The sequence below is a fragment of the Echeneis naucrates genome, chromosome 5, assembly GCF_900963305.1.
Source record: "Echeneis naucrates chromosome 5, fEcheNa1.1, whole genome shotgun sequence".
Classification (NCBI taxonomy): domain Eukaryota; kingdom Metazoa; phylum Chordata; class Actinopteri; order Carangiformes; family Echeneidae; genus Echeneis; species Echeneis naucrates.
This window is the reverse complement of record NC_042515.1, coordinates 12,651,512-12,667,296: the sequence shown is the minus strand read 5'-3', so window position 1 is coordinate 12,667,296 and position 15,785 is coordinate 12,651,512. Positions and strand designations below refer to the sequence as shown.

The 15,785-nt window shown below is 41.2% G+C and overlaps 3 protein-coding genes across 3 annotated transcripts; 2 read left to right on the top strand and 1 right to left on the bottom strand.

Moving 5' to 3' along the window:
- Positions 1–403: 403 nt before the first annotated feature.
- LOC115043283 (von Willebrand factor A domain-containing protein 1) lies at positions 404–9,325 on the top strand. The gene is made up of 5 exons (XM_029501602.1): positions 404–814; positions 5,489–6,028; positions 6,193–6,471; positions 7,261–7,536; positions 7,821–9,325. Exons 1-5 carry the CDS (start codon positions 733–735, stop codon positions 8,108–8,110), a joined length of 1,467 nt encoding a protein of 488 aa, XP_029357462.1. The 5' UTR covers positions 404–732; the 3' UTR covers positions 8,111–9,325.
- Positions 9,326–10,944: 1,619 nt separating this feature from the next.
- On the top strand, positions 10,945–12,982 carry ora3.1 (olfactory receptor class A related 3, tandem duplicate 1). The gene is made up of 4 exons (XM_029501646.1): positions 10,945–11,217; positions 11,370–11,630; positions 12,376–12,621; positions 12,770–12,982. Exons 1-4 carry the CDS (start codon positions 10,948–10,950, stop codon positions 12,980–12,982), a joined length of 990 nt encoding a protein of 329 aa, XP_029357506.1. The 5' UTR covers positions 10,945–10,947.
- A 922-nt stretch (positions 12,983–13,904) lies between these two features.
- On the bottom strand, positions 13,905–15,077 carry ora4 (olfactory receptor class A related 4). The gene is made up of 2 exons (XM_029502993.1): positions 14,991–15,077; positions 13,905–14,903 (listed from the first exon to the last, which is right to left on the bottom strand). The coding sequence occupies exons 1-2, from the start codon at positions 15,075–15,077 to the stop codon at positions 13,905–13,907; spliced, it is 1,086 nt and encodes a 361-aa protein (XP_029358853.1).
- Positions 15,078–15,785: the final 708 nt, after the last annotated feature.

Here is a 15,785-nt window from a genome sequence, read left to right as displayed (position 1 = left end):
AAAGCAAAAGGTGAGTCTGTACGCATCAGTACAATCTTTTACAGATTTATGATTTATCTCTGAAACGGATAAAGCGGTTGAAGATGAATGAATGAAAAAGTACCCGTTTCAGTCGGGCTGTTTGATTTTAGAGGGGTGGAGGACCTTGTCTGATCTTTTGTCTGTGCTTGGAAACCCTTTGTTTTGAAATCTGCTGGTGCTCCAGAAGCAAGATAATGTACAGACAAAACAGATGTTATTTTCTTCTCGCAACCAGAGCAGATCTTTGGCACGATGACATTTTCCTGGCCCCCCTGGTAGATCCAGTCTTTCCCATGACAATGTGGCCCAGTGCCTGCATGTGTGATGAAGTGAGATGACCCTTGGACTGTGAAAATGACAGCAGGAGAAAAGACAGGCTGAAAAACGTCCTCAAAGTCCCATCAAAGACAAGTCCAGAGTCCAGTGGGAGTTTTTGATTTTATTTCCTGGATCAGCTGCTGTAGGAGGAGGGATCTGGGTTCACTGCAAAGTAAATAATAGTGAGTGGTGAAAGAATCTTCCATGAGCTGCACAAACACTCCTGCAGATGGGTGCGGGTGACGCAGGTGTTTTCAGAGGAGCAAAGTTTCCTGTTTCGACACAGACAGGCGGGATCTTCTGTGCGATGCTCCCCGGAGGATCCACGATTACACCTCGTCGATCTGACTGTTTCTAATCCCCCTCGGTGCTTTCTAATGGTGTCCGGAAACGATGCATGCCGTCTTCCTCCGCTGCCTCTTTCTCGGGGCGATGTTGCCGCAAAGTAGCCTGCAGGTCGGTTTACCTGCCACAGGTGAGCTGATCCCAAGCTACATTACAGATACGACACAAGAAGAGATTCATTTATGTACCCGAATGGAACATTATTACCTTACAGACTAATATGAAGAGAAAAGATAACTATGCTGCTGGTTTTGGGGTTTGATGGGGAAAATATAATGTTTTCTTAGCGGAGTTTGGTTTGAGGGTTTAACCCAAAGAGAGTTAAGTTTTCCTTAAATGTATAGATGTCTTAAAAAAAACACCCTCTTCTGTGGAAATAGTAACTCATTGCCATTGATAAATGTTGCTGAGTCAGACCAAGAAAGGAAAACACCATCATTGACATTCAAGCGCTGAAACAGGATCAGGATCATTTCCACAAACAGGCCGCTCTCAACAAGTCGCCACAGAGCTGTTGTTTGGGCAGGTTAATGTGAGTAATGGAAAAGTGATGAACTGTGGATCATCCCTTTTAATTCAGAACATAAAGGCTTTTTTTTATTGTACAGTTTGGTATCTAATCAATCTATTCATTAGCTTCTTCTAATTAATGACACATTCTTAGAAGGTATGTGATGTAACAAAAGTGACAAAAATGGAAATAGTAGAGCCAAACTGGAGCTGAGCCAGCTTTTAGAAACATATGCAGGTAAGCAGGTTTCTTTGCCCTGAAGCATTTCACCCTAAAGGAGATAATCCAGCTCATTATCACTATCTGCAAAGGTAAGGGATGAGAAAAGACAGGTGGTTTTCTGTTTATTTCGTTTTTTGTTTGCTAGTTTGCTTTTACACTGTCAAAATCTTTGAGCCTGAGGTTGAAATAATTTTCATTGTCTGTCCACCTGAGGATCTTATATTAACCATAGTTCAGCTCTCAATTTGTAACTTTGGCTGTTGTCTCCAATCTTAAACCAAGATAATCCTGATTATTTTTGATTATATGCCAAAGCTCATCCACAGCCATGGCAGCTGTTTTACAGGCCCTGTTTATTTGTAAGATGATGACGTTATGTCTTTCAGTCTGCCTAATATATTTATTGACACTCACCAGATCAGTATTTTAGAGCAAACAAGATGTTCAAATGGTGGGACAAAAAATATCTACAAAAAATTATTATAAATAGTCAAATCATCAGATAAAGGGCAGTTCACTCCTTCATGATTTGTGTACAACTCATCAAAAATACTGAACTATAGTAAAAATCTACTGAGTGTGAATAAGGACATTAGCCTCTTTCAAGCTGCGTCATACCGTAGGCATAGAGCAGTAAAACACAATTCTGTGTATCAACACAATAAATAGAAGAAAATCCAATTACATACAAAGTACAAGGATATAATAGAAAATTAAGGGGAGACGCAATAAATGAGCCTGGCCTTTCACAGAATGTGAGGAATGAAGAGCTGTGTCTGCTGAGGTGAATGGACCAAAGAAATTAGAGAGAAAAACTGGTGCACATTCATGCTGGTTTTGTTTATTGTGGTGCATTACAAAATGCAATAAGAGGTCATACCACTGAATTTCACACAGAGAAAACTGTGCTCCTTACAGGTGGTCGCAGCTAATTAAAAGAAAATATTTTGACCGATTAGCCTTCCTCCCAACCCGGCAAAAAAAAAAAAAAAAAAAAAAAAACGCCCATGTGGTATGTTTGGAATTTTTACTTAATTTGTGGTTTCACTTTTCTACATCTGGAGCAAAAAGCAACACAGTTTAGGTGACAAGATCACCGACGGTTTAGTAGGCTGGATTGTCTGCCATCTGTTTGATGTCAGCGTATGTTGATAGTGCACTCAGTAAACTTCACAGGAAGCATTAACATATTTTTCATCATTCATTTTATGTGCACCTCTCTCTTGTGTGGCATATGGCCTTGGCACAGTTTCAGACTCATTAAATGACAGATGACATTCTGAAATCTCCCTCTCTCTTTAATGCATATAAAAGAGATGGCAGCACGACGGCATAGTAGTTAGCGCTGTTGCCCCACAATAAGAAGGAGTTTTCGTGCCTGCGTCAGTTTCCTCCAGGTACTCTGGTTTTCTCCAATCGTCCAAAGACATGCATGTCTACAGTTAACTGGAGACTCTAAATTGATTGTAGGTGTGAGTGGTTGTTTGTCTCTGTTTGTCCTTGTGTGTTGGCCCTGCGAAGGACTGGCGACCTGTCCAGTCTGTACCCCGCCCCTTGCCCAGTGTGAGCTGGGATTGGCTCCAGCAGCCCTGCGACCTGGATACAGATAAGGCGGTTGAAGATGAATGAATGAAAAATTCACATGCCCTTTTCATCCGGGCAATACAAAGATCGAGCCACGTTGGCATCACCAAATCTAACATTTCCCTTTCTCTTTGTTGCATTTCTGCTGTGTTCTCTGCCTCACTTTCCTCTTTCAGCTTTATATGCACCCATACACATTTACATGAATATGTATGGGTGTGTGTGTCTTCTATTGAAACCTCTGTTGTTTCCCCCTGTAGCATTTGTCACCTCTTGTAAGTTGTTGTCTGAGGCCACTTTATCTGATTGCACCCTTTCTCTCATTTCCTTGCCAGTGTTTATTTTCCGTCTGTTTCAATTTCTTCCTTATTATGAGAGTATTATAATGGTTATGGACCATTGCTGCAATGGAATAATGGGTGTTTTTGCAGACGAGCTGCAAATGGAAAAGATGTGACCGATAAGGAGGACGTGACGCAATAAACGAGATGTGTATATCATGTAGTGGACTAATGTATAGGTATTATTCTTTCATCCATCTTCAACTGCTTATCCATTTCCAGGTTGTGGGGGGTGCTGGAGTCAATCCCAGCTAACACTGGGTGAGGGGGGGGGGGGGCACCCTGGACAGGTCACCAGTCCATCACAGGGCCAACAGACAAAGACCAACAACCACTCACACCTACAGACAATTTAGAGTCACCAGTTAACCCAAACATGATGTCTGAGGAAACCCACAGAGACACAGGGAGAACATGCAAACTCCACACACAAAGGCGCCAAGCTGGGAACTGAACCCGTGACCTTCTTATTGTGGGGCAGTAGCGCTAACCACTATGCTGCCATATAGTTATTTATAATAGTTAATGGTATAAGACCAATATTTCATGAAGTGCAGGCCTCAAGCTTGCAGGCCAACCAGGATTTTTACAAAACACTCACATTGTTTTCCCTGAAAAGCCAATGAGAAATGTGTCAGTGACCTACTGGAGGCATTGGATATATATATTTGATCATCAGTGGTGGATAAAGTACACAGCTGCAATACTGGAGTCAAAGTACAGATCCTCCTGGTAAAACGTTACTCCGATAAAAGTACTCCCCCCTCCTCCTTCCCTCTCCCTCTCCTTCTGCTACTCTACTGCTCAAACTGGAAGAAGGTTTAGGGTCTTTGTTCAGCTTTAGCAGATGTTTCGGAGAAAGCTTGGACACAGATGCGAAGGAAGCCAACATGTCAAATCCAAATTTCACAAATAACTAATTTAAAACGATTAGAATCATTCTTTAGCTCTGTGAGTTTACACATTGAGTCCAGGTATGGCCACGGAGGATCAGTGAGTGCAGGAGCAGCTTTGTCTCGGTTGCCTGCTGAAGCCATGATTTGCGATGCACAGCGGATCACCTTTTCTCTCCCGCTTGAATGTTACCAGCAAGCTCACCTCCCAAACTGAGTGGCGCATGCACAAGGGACAGCTACAGCAACACCACTTGAACACAACAGATGCACATGAGCAGGGTTTATATTGTAAATTGTATTGTTGAATATTTGCCTTTTAAATTTAGTGGAGTAAAAGTCCAAAAAAAAATAATCCCTCGAGTAAAGTACAGATCCTCAAAAACTATGCTTAAATACGTACCTAAGTAAATTCACTTTGTTACAGTCCATCACTGCTGATCATGCAAGTAAGTGCTTGTAGATTGCATTTATTTAGTTGAGGGAAGTTATTCCAGTAATTCTTTTGGCGTTTGGAAAATGAAATGGAACATAAGTGCTTTTGAGAAATGATGATGGGTGAAATGGAGAAAACAGTAGGTGTTCACTGAAGCGGAGAGAGCCCGTGTTGTGGGATGGGCTCTCTTGTCCTCTTCCTGCGTTGCTTCTTTTTTACTGATTTATGTACATGATAAATCTCAACCAAGTTTCAAATGATAAATCAGCTTCCCAGACCAAATCTCTTGGTTTGCCACTTTCATTCATCCTCTGCTAAAACTCAATTTATAGTATTGGCAGAGCAATATTTTTGTCATGGCCAGTATATTGCTAAGCTGTGGATAAGTTCATTCTCTGCACTCCAGTTGTATGTGTGATTGCTTCTTATTCTTTGTATAAATGCTGTGCACGAGCATTATCAGTCTCGTCTGAGATACCAAAAAACAGATAATGTGGTTATAATGGGATGATTCATCATTGCCAACAGTTTGTAGTATGTCTTCTGGATGCAGCATATTTCCCTGATAATTCATCCTTGTGTATAAAATATCCATATTAATGATTTAATTGAAAACTTTCCCATCTGTTCTGTGACTGCCTAAAAAGGGGGGAAATTAAACTCTTCCTTAAAGCTGTTATTATCAATAGTGCGAATGAAGCATGAAGTTCATAGTCACAACCCCAAGAATTATTACTTGACTCAAGCTTTACCACCTTTCATCTTATTCTTTTTGTTGTCCCATTGTTCTCATCATATTCCTGTTTGCTTTTAACAGTGTTGAACTGCTGTGAAGGGGATATTTTCCTGTTGCTGGACTCCTCAGGAAGTTTAGCTAACTACGAGTTCTCACGTATGCTGCTTTTCGCTGCTGAGCTGCTTCGTCCCTTCTCATTGGGCCGTGGGCATGTAAGAGTTGGACTGCTGCTGGTAGGCACTAAGGCAAACCTGGAGTTCGGCCTGGACGTCCACAAGCATCAGGAGAGTTTGCAGAAAGCCCTTCAAAGTGTCCGCCACCTGCAGGGAGACACGAACACTGTGGCGGCGCTGAGGATGGTCCAGCAGCTCCTGAAAGAGACAGACAAAACAGTTCCTAAGGTTCTGCTGTGGCTGACTGATGGGGTGGAGCCTGGAGATGTGGACACGCCCATGACAGAGCTCAAGGCGCAGGGTGTTTCTGTATTAGTTGTATCTACAGTGCATGCTAATTACCAAGTGTTAAAGCGTGCAGTGACACCTCCACTGCAGTCTCACCTCTACTCTGTGGACATTGATAGCATCAACATCATCGCAGAAGATCTGAGAGAAGCCATCATTAGTATGTGTTTGAAAAATCAGGCTCTGCATTAGGCTGCATAGAAATGAAATGTTAGAAAGTGATTTTTGGATAAAAGAAATTGTTTCATGATTATAGAATTATTAATCCACTTTTTAAATTTGATCTCTTTTTGCCCCCCTCTCGGTCCTCACATCTGTCTACAGAAATTATTCGTGCAGAGCGGCTGAGTGTGGTTCATTTGACTTCCCACAGTGCTGTGCTTCAGTGGCGTCCTGTTCTCACAGCAGACAGTGGTCACTATGAGCTGTCGTATAACTCCATGTTTAAAACAGACAAAGGGAACAGACGGACTCTGTCAGGTGACTCCAGCTGGATCGAGCTGACCAACCTCCACCCTGATACCACCTACACAGCACACCTCCGCCCAGAGTCCAACCAGAGGCTGCTTGGCATGCTCTCTGTAAACTTCACCACACTTCCTGGTGAGATTTTTTTGAGAATTTCCTTTTTAAAACCATATGTTTCAATAGTTTTATAAACGTTTTTCACGTGGGTCAGCACTTATCAAACAGTTTGATGCTCTTTTTTTGTTTTTATCCAGATACTCGTGACATTTAAGAGCTAAGTGCAACACGAATGCGCATCTCTGTGCATTTATACTTTGCCATTACCGAGCAATCTAAGGCACTGTTGGCTTTCTGTAAAATGAGTGTTTACTTCAAGTGAGATATTCACATAAAGTGGCAATTAACCTTGACATCGCCTGTTTATTTGTGAACTGCCATTTTGAAGTTAATAATATTGCCACAACAGTGAAACATAAAGAAGCCGTATTTGGAGGAGAAGTTCTGTCAGTCACATAGTAGCCCCGACTAAATTCATGGTTTATTTTCCTTTAAAAAACTTAACATCATGTTTTATTTTATTCAAGACAACTTGATATTAAAGACCCAAACTACAAACTCATCAAGGATTTGGGTTAACATTTACTGAGGTAATAAATCAAGTGAGAAGCAGGACCCATTGACTAACCCAATATATTCTGACTTCTTTTTGCAACTAGTGGAGTCACCTCCTGATACTCATGATATACGCTAAAGGTTACAGACACTTCAGCATTTTCTTCATTATTCAGACACGGTCTACGTCCCTTTTTATAGTCAATGGTGCAAAGAGATTACTTGTGATTCAATGTACTCCAAGTGCAAATCAGTTCGTGTAAATGTGATGTTGGTGTCCCTTCTTCACCTTTCTTCCTGCCCTCACTCCAGATGTTTTGACCCCAGCGGTGGTGTCTGTGTCAGACTCTGGCCCTCATCAGATCCGTGTGAGCTGGGCTCCTCTGCAGCAGTCTCGGGTTCAGAGATACACGGTGGAGTACGGAGCTATTCCAAGTGGACACGTTCGGACCGTGACATTAAACAGCCAGGAAGACTCTGCCTTACTGAGTGGCCTGGAGCCAGGCACTGAGTACCTGGTCACAGTCAGTGCTCTGCATATGAATGGGAAAGAGGTAGCCATGTCAGTGAGAGCATGCACCCAGGACGGTACGCTTTCTGGTGAACATTTTAGAACCTGTTTTAAACTATGTGCATAAATGTGAGTTATGTCTTTTAAGTGTTATTCCAGCTAATTCAGTTTTGTTTTTGTTTTTTGCTTAAATGCATAACATTTGTTAATGTCTCTTTTGTGAAAGCTGACCTTTTGAAGTTGCTTGTTTCCATTGTGCCGCTGTGAACCAACCTTACGTTCTTGTGTACAATGTATTACGCACACTTGACAAAACTACTAAAAATCTTTTGTATTTTTTTATGATTCTTTCCTTTAACAGTTTTGCCTTCTCTGGCCGATCTTCAGCTTACCCCAGTGGAGCATCAGGAAGTGCAGGTAGCATGGAAGACCCATCAGGAAGGTGTGAAAGGCTACTGGATAAGCTGGGAGAGACAAAATTCTCCTAGCTCCTCCTCAAAGTCTTCTGCCTACCTGTCTCCTACCGCTCATTCAACGGTTCTCACAAATCTGGCCCTGCGAAGCCGAGTGTGTGTGTCCCCGGTCTATAACTCAGGTCTAGGAGATGGGCTATGCTGCACTGCAGAGAGTCATACTGACTCACTGAGCTGAATATTTCATTTGCTTTTTTTTCCTAATTTCTACAATTAGGTTCATACATAGCAGATTTGATTCAGTAGAGGAAGTGTCATTTCCCCTTTCTGTGTCTCTGCTGTCTGATAGATTCCAGTTATGGAGGTTACCAGCTGCAGTCTGCAGCAGAGTAAGCAGCAAAGAACATGGATGAAATCAAGCATTAAATGCTGGATGCACTTGATAACGTGTACAAGACTATTGCTATAGAGTATTATTTCATGTTTAGTTAAATTTTCGTAGAGAAATGAACAACAGTCAGAAAAGTCTTTATCTCATCACCTCAGCCCTCTTGCCTCAAAATTGCTTAGTAAAAAACGACAAGTTTTCTCTCCTGCAAATTAAGAAGTCACCAACTTTGTAGGAAAACTTTCTGACAAACAGCCGGTCTTTTGTTCAAACATATCAGTTCGTCAAAGGAAACATATGCAGTGAGAAAAATTATTAATTATTCAAATTAACAGTCTGTAATATCAACCTTCTCTTAAGATGTAGTTACATATTTATAAATATACCTGTATTTACTTGAAATTACATAAAAATTCTGTTACAATGCTGTCCTACCAATCCCGATGTCATCAAAATCACTATTAGTGTCACCTGTTACTAGCTTTGACTCCTGAGCTGAGACTCCACATAGCTGTGAAGCTGCAGTAGTCTGAATGGACCTGCAGTGTCCATTTTAGGTTTTGGATGTTTCACAAATGCAGAACCTTCCACGTGAATTGTAGAACTAAAGATGTGCAATTTAAAAATACTGATATTCTGTGGTAACATAACAGTCAGGCTGACCTGTATTTCATTACCACAACTTTAGACTTGTTTATTAATTTAGAGGTTCAGTACTAAATTCCTCTACCCTAAATCCCTTTTATGAAATTGTGTTTTTAATTCAGTGATTTCATGTGTCATGATTACAATATTTTCTTGTGAATGCTGACTGTGACCCTGTTAATTTAACATAACACCTGCTCTGACTGAGAATGATGCATCCTTTGAAACTGAAATCAGTGTTAATTTGTCAACATTTATTCATGTAACAAAATTGTTTCATACAGTGAAAATGTGCAAATTGCTGTCTGTAAGTTACCGGCAGCAGACAAAGTATCTTAAGACAATAGACCCCCCACCAAAAAAAAAAAAAAAAGCTGCATCATAGCCTTATGGAATTTGTCATATAATCAATGTTGTTGAGTACTTCGTGGCCACTTGAGTGACTCTTTGTGAATGTAATTGGTGATTATGCAGATTGTTGGAGTTCAAATCCTTCTGATTTTGAAGTAGATCTTGTTCAGGAGAATGTTTTTGTCTGGAGAGTCAGTCTTCCTTCGTCATTCTTTGGGTTTTGCTAGGTGATGGTCATTTTGCAGCCAACAAATTTTAAAGTCACAGTTGTGTGAATTTCTGCATTGATGCCATAAAATCGGAAGCAAGGAGGATGTGATGGCTGCATAAAGATTACTGTGGTATTTTATGTTATCATCTCTAGAGATCAAAGTATATTCCTGTCTGCACTGTAGGAATATGCAGTGCTTCACTGTTTGTTGTTTTGGGTTGTTTTTGTTTTTCTTTTTGTATTTAACTTAATGCGCTAAGTTTCCGTAAGGTTTTTCAGTAAAATGGTTGCCCAACAAATTAAATTGCAAGATTTTTTTTAATAAAAAATATACTTGCATACTTGCAGTATCCATATCCAACCAAATATTTTTGTGATTTGAAAGGAATAAAAAGCTGTAATTAAAGCTGTATTGAAGTGTGTGCTTCTCTCTGGTAGTGTGCTTTTGGTTGTTTGTGAGGCCATCTAGTGGCTTTAAGCTGTAAACATATTGTGTGTGAGTGTCATTGTATTTTTATTTGTATTTTAAACAGTTCTCCTTAACATGTTGGTTACTACTTCAACCGATAAGATATTATCTTTAATTTCCATTAGCACAGAAATGAGTTTGAGCATGACAAGCTCTCATGCATACACTTCTGCAGTAAGGATCTAGTGATCTTTTTCAATTCAAATAAATGAATAGCTTTTACTTTAACCCTTAAAATCACCAACCTCTCATGAGACTTTTTTTTTTTTTTTTATCGATTTGCGCCTATCATGACATATAGATTTTTTTGGTGAATTTGATTCATAAATCTGGCAACCCTTAACAAATGGTTTGTGGTAACAAATGGAAGTTTGTCTGTTGTAATTTTTGCATGTATACGTATAATAGGAAGGTTTCAGCCCCCATCTCTGGCTCAAGAGTTGAAGTCAAATATAGTTTTAAAAGTGAAATCAGTTTGATATTAATTTGTTTAAAGCCCACACCTATGCAAGGGCATACGTAGATGAAAACAAAAAGGCCTCCCCTTCCCACAGGATAATGGTGTAACAAATTAGGTGGCAAAGAAAGCACATTGCACTCAGGAAAGCTGATTAATCTCTTGTGTTTCATTGACATGTACCACAGGCTCCCTGAGGCATAAAGAGGCATAATGTTGTTTTGTGGCTTTCTGGGGGCCTGAAAGGGGTTGTCTTACCAGAATGCAGCAAATAGACAGGCCCGCTGTTAGTTCTTTGTCATGATGACACAACTTTTATCACCTTCTTCCATTGGCCCAAAGAAGGAGCGTCTTAAATAACTGCACCTGCAAAGCTCAAGCAGATCAAAGTGCCAGTGGGGGATTTAACTGGAGCTCAATATGTTGGCAGCATGTTGGATGTTGGAGTTTTGCTCACCTAACCTATATCAAAATTAACGAGAAATCAGACTCTATGATTTTGTATCAGCTGTTAAAACTGCTTCACAGATAAGGTTGTTAAATCTGTGGCTACAATGAGCAATCCAGAGGAGCAAGATGAAGACCTTGTGGGTATGGGACTACGGGTTTCCGTGTCCCCCACACAAATGGCTTTTTATATCATGTTGGTGGTTCTGGGCATCCTTGGGAACGCCACCGTGATCGGAGTGATTGGTAGGAGTGTGATTTCGGACCACAGTGGAGGTCGTAACTCAGATATGATTATCATCAACATGGCACTGTCTAACGTTCTGGTGTCTGTGATGAGGAACACACTCCTTGTTATTTCTGACATGGGACTCGAGGTATGTAATATAATGTATTTTCAGAATTTTAACGTTTTTAACAGCGAGCTGAACTTTAGTTTGTAAAAAGAGCATGAAGGTTTTGTCACTGCAAAACTACATGAGCTGTTGATGTTCCAAGATTTTCTTGCAGCCATCTCCTTCTTTTTCAGCTGTACTCCTCCAAAGAGTGGTGTCAGTTCCTGATGGGTGTGTGGGTGTGGCTGCGATCAGTCAATGTGTGGTCAACTCTTTTCCTCAGTGCGTTCCACCTCCAGACTTTGAGGCGGGTGACTCCCACTATTGGGTACCTTAACGGGTCCCGGGGCATTTTGAAGCTACTGCTGAGTCTTGTCCTTATTTGGCTGATCAACTTTATTTACTCTATTCCTGCCTATATATTTTCCACTAATGGGGGTGTGAACACCACAGAGGTATGGTGATTCCAGTGGTTTTGTATATGTAAAGCCATTTCATTACCAATCATTTAGCCTTTACACTAGCCTGCACGTGATCATTTTGTAAAAGATCCTCAAGTTTTGTTGTTAGTTTTTTTTCCTATTCCATGAAGTCATTAGTTTCTGTTTATTTATGTCATGTTTGAATCTGTCTGGCTTCTTTAACCTGCTTGGACACATCATGGTGAACATCAAGTTTGAATTCACTGTTTGTAAATTCTGTCATTTAACATAAACCTGAAGAATAATCCGCTTTTGCGAACAACACTGTAAAACTAAAAAACATTTTGCATGTTTATGTTTGCAGAAATTATTTAGGCAAAATTGTACTGTACAGAAGCAGTGGTACTCTTTTAGTATTAAAAAAAAACATGGTATGGTCCTTAAATTTTTGAACTGCTGAGGAGACCCACTCTCAAATACATGGAAACCCCAAAACAAACAGGGTCAGAATGGATACATGGAGTACAGTACTGTTGGTTTACCAACCCTGTAAATCAGTTTAGCTAAATGAGGGACCTTAACGGTTAATTATCCCCTAAGACGTCATGCAGAAAATGCTCAAAATTGCTCATACATCATGGAAACAAGCAACAGGGCAGCATAATACCTTGTCTTAAGAATGATGCACTTTAGCTGATATAATGTAAATGCATGACTATGTCTGTGCTCCTGTTTCTTCCTTTCATGGTCTTTCCCTGCTTCTCTTTTCGTCCGTCAGACTCTGATGCTGGTCAGCAGCACAACACGCCCCCTGTTGGGCTGTGTGTGGAACTTCCCTTCTACTTACAGTGGCCTGGCCTATGCCACCACATCCATGGTGATCCACGAGTCAATCCCCATATTCTTGATGGCTTTCACAAACCTGGGCTCCCTTTACACACTCTACACCCATGGTAGGGCGCGCAGCTTGGTGCGAGATGCACCTGTTATCAAACGGGTGTCTGCTGAGCGGCGAGCAGCCAAGGTGAGGAAGAAGAGAGTGTCTAGATTTTTGAAGACCTCATTGAAGCCATGTAGATGAGTATTAAATAAGTTAATGTGCAGCAAACCTGAAAACTGAACTAAAGGAAATGTGACATTTTCCCCAATTCTCTGCTTTTTGTGCTTTCCAGGTGATTCTTGGTCTCATAATGCTCTTCATTGCATCCTGGGGAACAAGTATCATATCTGTCAACTATTACAACTATAACCGCGGCTCCGCAGCTGAGTTCCTTCTGGTTATTGCCCGTTTTGCCAACATTATCTTCATTGCCATGTCCCCTTTTGTTCTGGCAGTCGGACACAGGCGGTTACGTGCTTTCTTGAAGTCTCTGCTCTCTCACTGACAGAGCTGCTGGCTTCAGTTCACTGAAGTCCAGGAGGTGCAGCTCACACAGTTCTGCTAATCATCTCTCAGTAGTTAAGGCAGGTTCATGGGCATTGGTGTGAACATATGTTTTTCTGGAAATCGCACTACATGTGTGAGTGTGTGAGGGAAGATGGACTCAATGGCAAAGTGACAAAGAGATGAATACTGTTGGAAAGTCAATCAGATAACAAAGATTTGTGCTTCGTGGCCCACTGAATTCAACCATGCAAATGGGTAATCGCTGGCTGATGTTGAAGTGATGTCTCTATTTTACAATCCAAGCAAAGGGTCCAAATAAAATTAAAATCTATCAAAATTAGATATTGCAACATGTACCCAGTACTTTACCAACCAACATGGGGGTCTGCACCTTTGTTTGTTTTGTTTTGCTAGCTATTTTTTTTTTTTTTAGTATATCCTTTACATAATAATATTTCTTATTGCCATAGGCTCTGACAATTTCATATTATAAAGCATGGGAAAGTCATGAAATGAATATTTACTTTTCTGCATTGGAGACTGGAGACAGAACGCACTGGGTTTGGTTTTGAGCCAACGCTACAGAGGCATGTGGGGCCTGATGAGATATTGTATTTGATATTGGCTGATGAAAATTTACCCAAATTGATAAACACAACCAACCTACGCACAAGAGATACAATAAGTATTAGTAGAATACATTTCAGCTGCAATGAAACAAAAAAGTAGCAAAGACATACTGTTTCTCAAGTCAGTTTCATTGAGTGGTTGGTAATCAAGAATAATCTGAAATAATACTTGACAACAATTCTGTCCAGGCTGTAAGGAGAGCATTCAAATTGAGATGCAACAGTGCTTCTCTGTAGTTTTTAGAGTTTAAAGAAATATCACATACAGTCACACATTTTACTTTCCTTTTCTCAATTTTCATCACTTCGCCTCTCTTTTTGAGCATTGGAATTTGTTTGTTTTCCCTTCATTTCTTCAGTCTTTGGGGATTTATTCTTCTTTTCAGTGTCCTCACTGAGACATTTAAGAACTTTAGACCACCCCACTATCATGTTTGTGATTCTCCTCCTCAGCTTGCCATGACCTAGGGCCACCACCATAGGGCTGAATCCTACAAACAGAGAGGCAGAAAAATGGGACACAGTCAGCAGCCCTTCAGCATGGTGTCCCCCATCATGGTTGTAGTATGTCACTGCAGCAACCTGTAGTGCCCAGCAGACCACGAAGAGCGACACCAGTGACACGATGACGTGAGCTGCTTTTCGTTCACCTGACACATGCTTGTCCAGCTCCCCATGAGTTGTCCCTGACTCTCCTCCTGAGGTGACGGCTCTGATGTGTTTGGCCAGAGCATGAAGTGTGGCCAGATTAGTGAAAACCATCAGCACCAGAGGCAGCACCTCGTTCAATGCCAGTGAAGTGGATGCAAAAGCTGAGCCCTGCTGTTCAGACGGGAACTCCCACACGCAGCCCAGCAAAGGCCTAGTTGTGCAGCTGATCACCATCAACTCCACAGTTGCATTACCGTGAACATGGGTGGCGTAAACCAGAGCTGGAATAGAGAACACCAAGTTGGCAATCCATACCACCCCCAAAATGATCCATACACGTCGCCTCTCCTTCTGCTGTGCCAGAGGTCCGAAGTTCACATGCTGTCGTTTAAGGGTAGTGCAATGGAAGCCACTAAGTGCCAGAGTCACCCAGCAGCCTACAGCTCGCCACCACACCCAGAGCAGCATGAAGATTCGACACCAGGCAGGAGACAAAGACACATTCAAACCAAGGTCTGAGACAAAGATGGGCACTGTGCGGAAAAGAGAGGTCAGCAAGTTGGCCAGTGACAGGTGAACCAAAATGGTGTCAGAGGGAGGCAGGCTCCGAGCTGGACTCTCACTGGCTGACTGAAACACCTGAGAGTAAAAGCGAGACAGACTGAGAACAAATCTCCAAGAACATTGAGCCTACAAGTACAGATATAAGACTTTATATTGTCTCACCACATGGATGACCAAGATGTTTCCAAGTATGCCAGAAAAGACCAAGAGCCCAAACAAAATAGCGTCAACAGTGAGGACTTCTGACATGGCATCATCTTCTGCATGGTGCCATTTTTTTTTTCTTTTTCTTTGCACAGAGCGCGTGTACAAGAGTGGAGAGATACTTCAACGCTTCATTTGTATAACTGCTGCTGCTGCTCCTCTTCACATTTTATAGATGCACACACGTGAGAACAAATAGGTTCATCACACAGCAGGTTTCATCTTTGCTGACCACGTTCCATTTAGTTTGATATGGTGATTTATTCACTGCGCATGCAAAGGCTGGCATTTTCCACATTTGCTTTCTGCACCACCAACCAATGTATTGCTGTCTCAGTCACATCGACTAGCTTATTGCCGACGTTTGTTCTGTTCAACTTTTCATCTGTTGACATTAAATAATTTATTCCAATTGTCATTTCATTCTGCTATGAAACTGCACATTGTGACGGGGCAGTAATTTAACCTGGGAGTTTTCCTTGGTGTCTCAATTATTTTTCAGTTCATCTTGTTGCTGTCCCGTTGCTGGCTTTGCTAAATATAAACATATAGTGTCAGAGAGTCAAATAGACAAAAACTACTGATCAAACAGATTTAAGCAATTATCCAACTTCACCTTTGAGGAACAGAAGGTGCTGAGCCAGCCATTCTTATTAGTCAGCCATTCACTCTCCCTTGAGATTCATTGTTTGCTGGGTTGCCAAGTTTCTCACTTGGGGTTAGGCAATTATTGTTTGGAATAATCTCACCTAA

Coding starts and splice junctions, on each gene's coding strand:
- ora3.1 (XM_029501646.1), top strand. CDS start 10,948: ATGAGCAATCCAGAGGAGCAAGATGAAGACCTTGTGGGTATGGGACTA. Junction 11,218..11,369: donor TTTCTGACATGGGACTCGAG/GTATGTAATATA, acceptor CTTCTTTTTCAG/CTGTACTCCTCCAAAGAGTG. Junction 11,631..12,375: donor GGGGTGTGAACACCACAGAG/GTATGGTGATTC, acceptor TTCGTCCGTCAG/ACTCTGATGCTGGTCAGCAG.
- LOC115043283 (XM_029501602.1), top strand. CDS start 733: ATGCATGCCGTCTTCCTCCGCTGCCTCTTTCTCGGGGCGATGTTGCCG. Junction 815..5,488: donor GGTCGGTTTACCTGCCACAG/GTGAGCTGATCC, acceptor TGCTTTTAACAG/TGTTGAACTGCTGTGAAGGG. Junction 6,029..6,192: donor TCTGAGAGAAGCCATCATTA/GTATGTGTTTGA, acceptor ATCTGTCTACAG/AAATTATTCGTGCAGAGCGG.
- ora4 (XM_029502993.1), bottom strand. CDS start 15,077: ATGTCAGAAGTCCTCACTGTTGACGCTATTTTGTTTGGGCTCTTGGTC. Junction 14,904..14,990: donor ACATCTTGGTCATCCATGTG/GTGAGACAATAT, acceptor TTTTACTCTCAG/GTGTTTCAGTCAGCCAGTGA.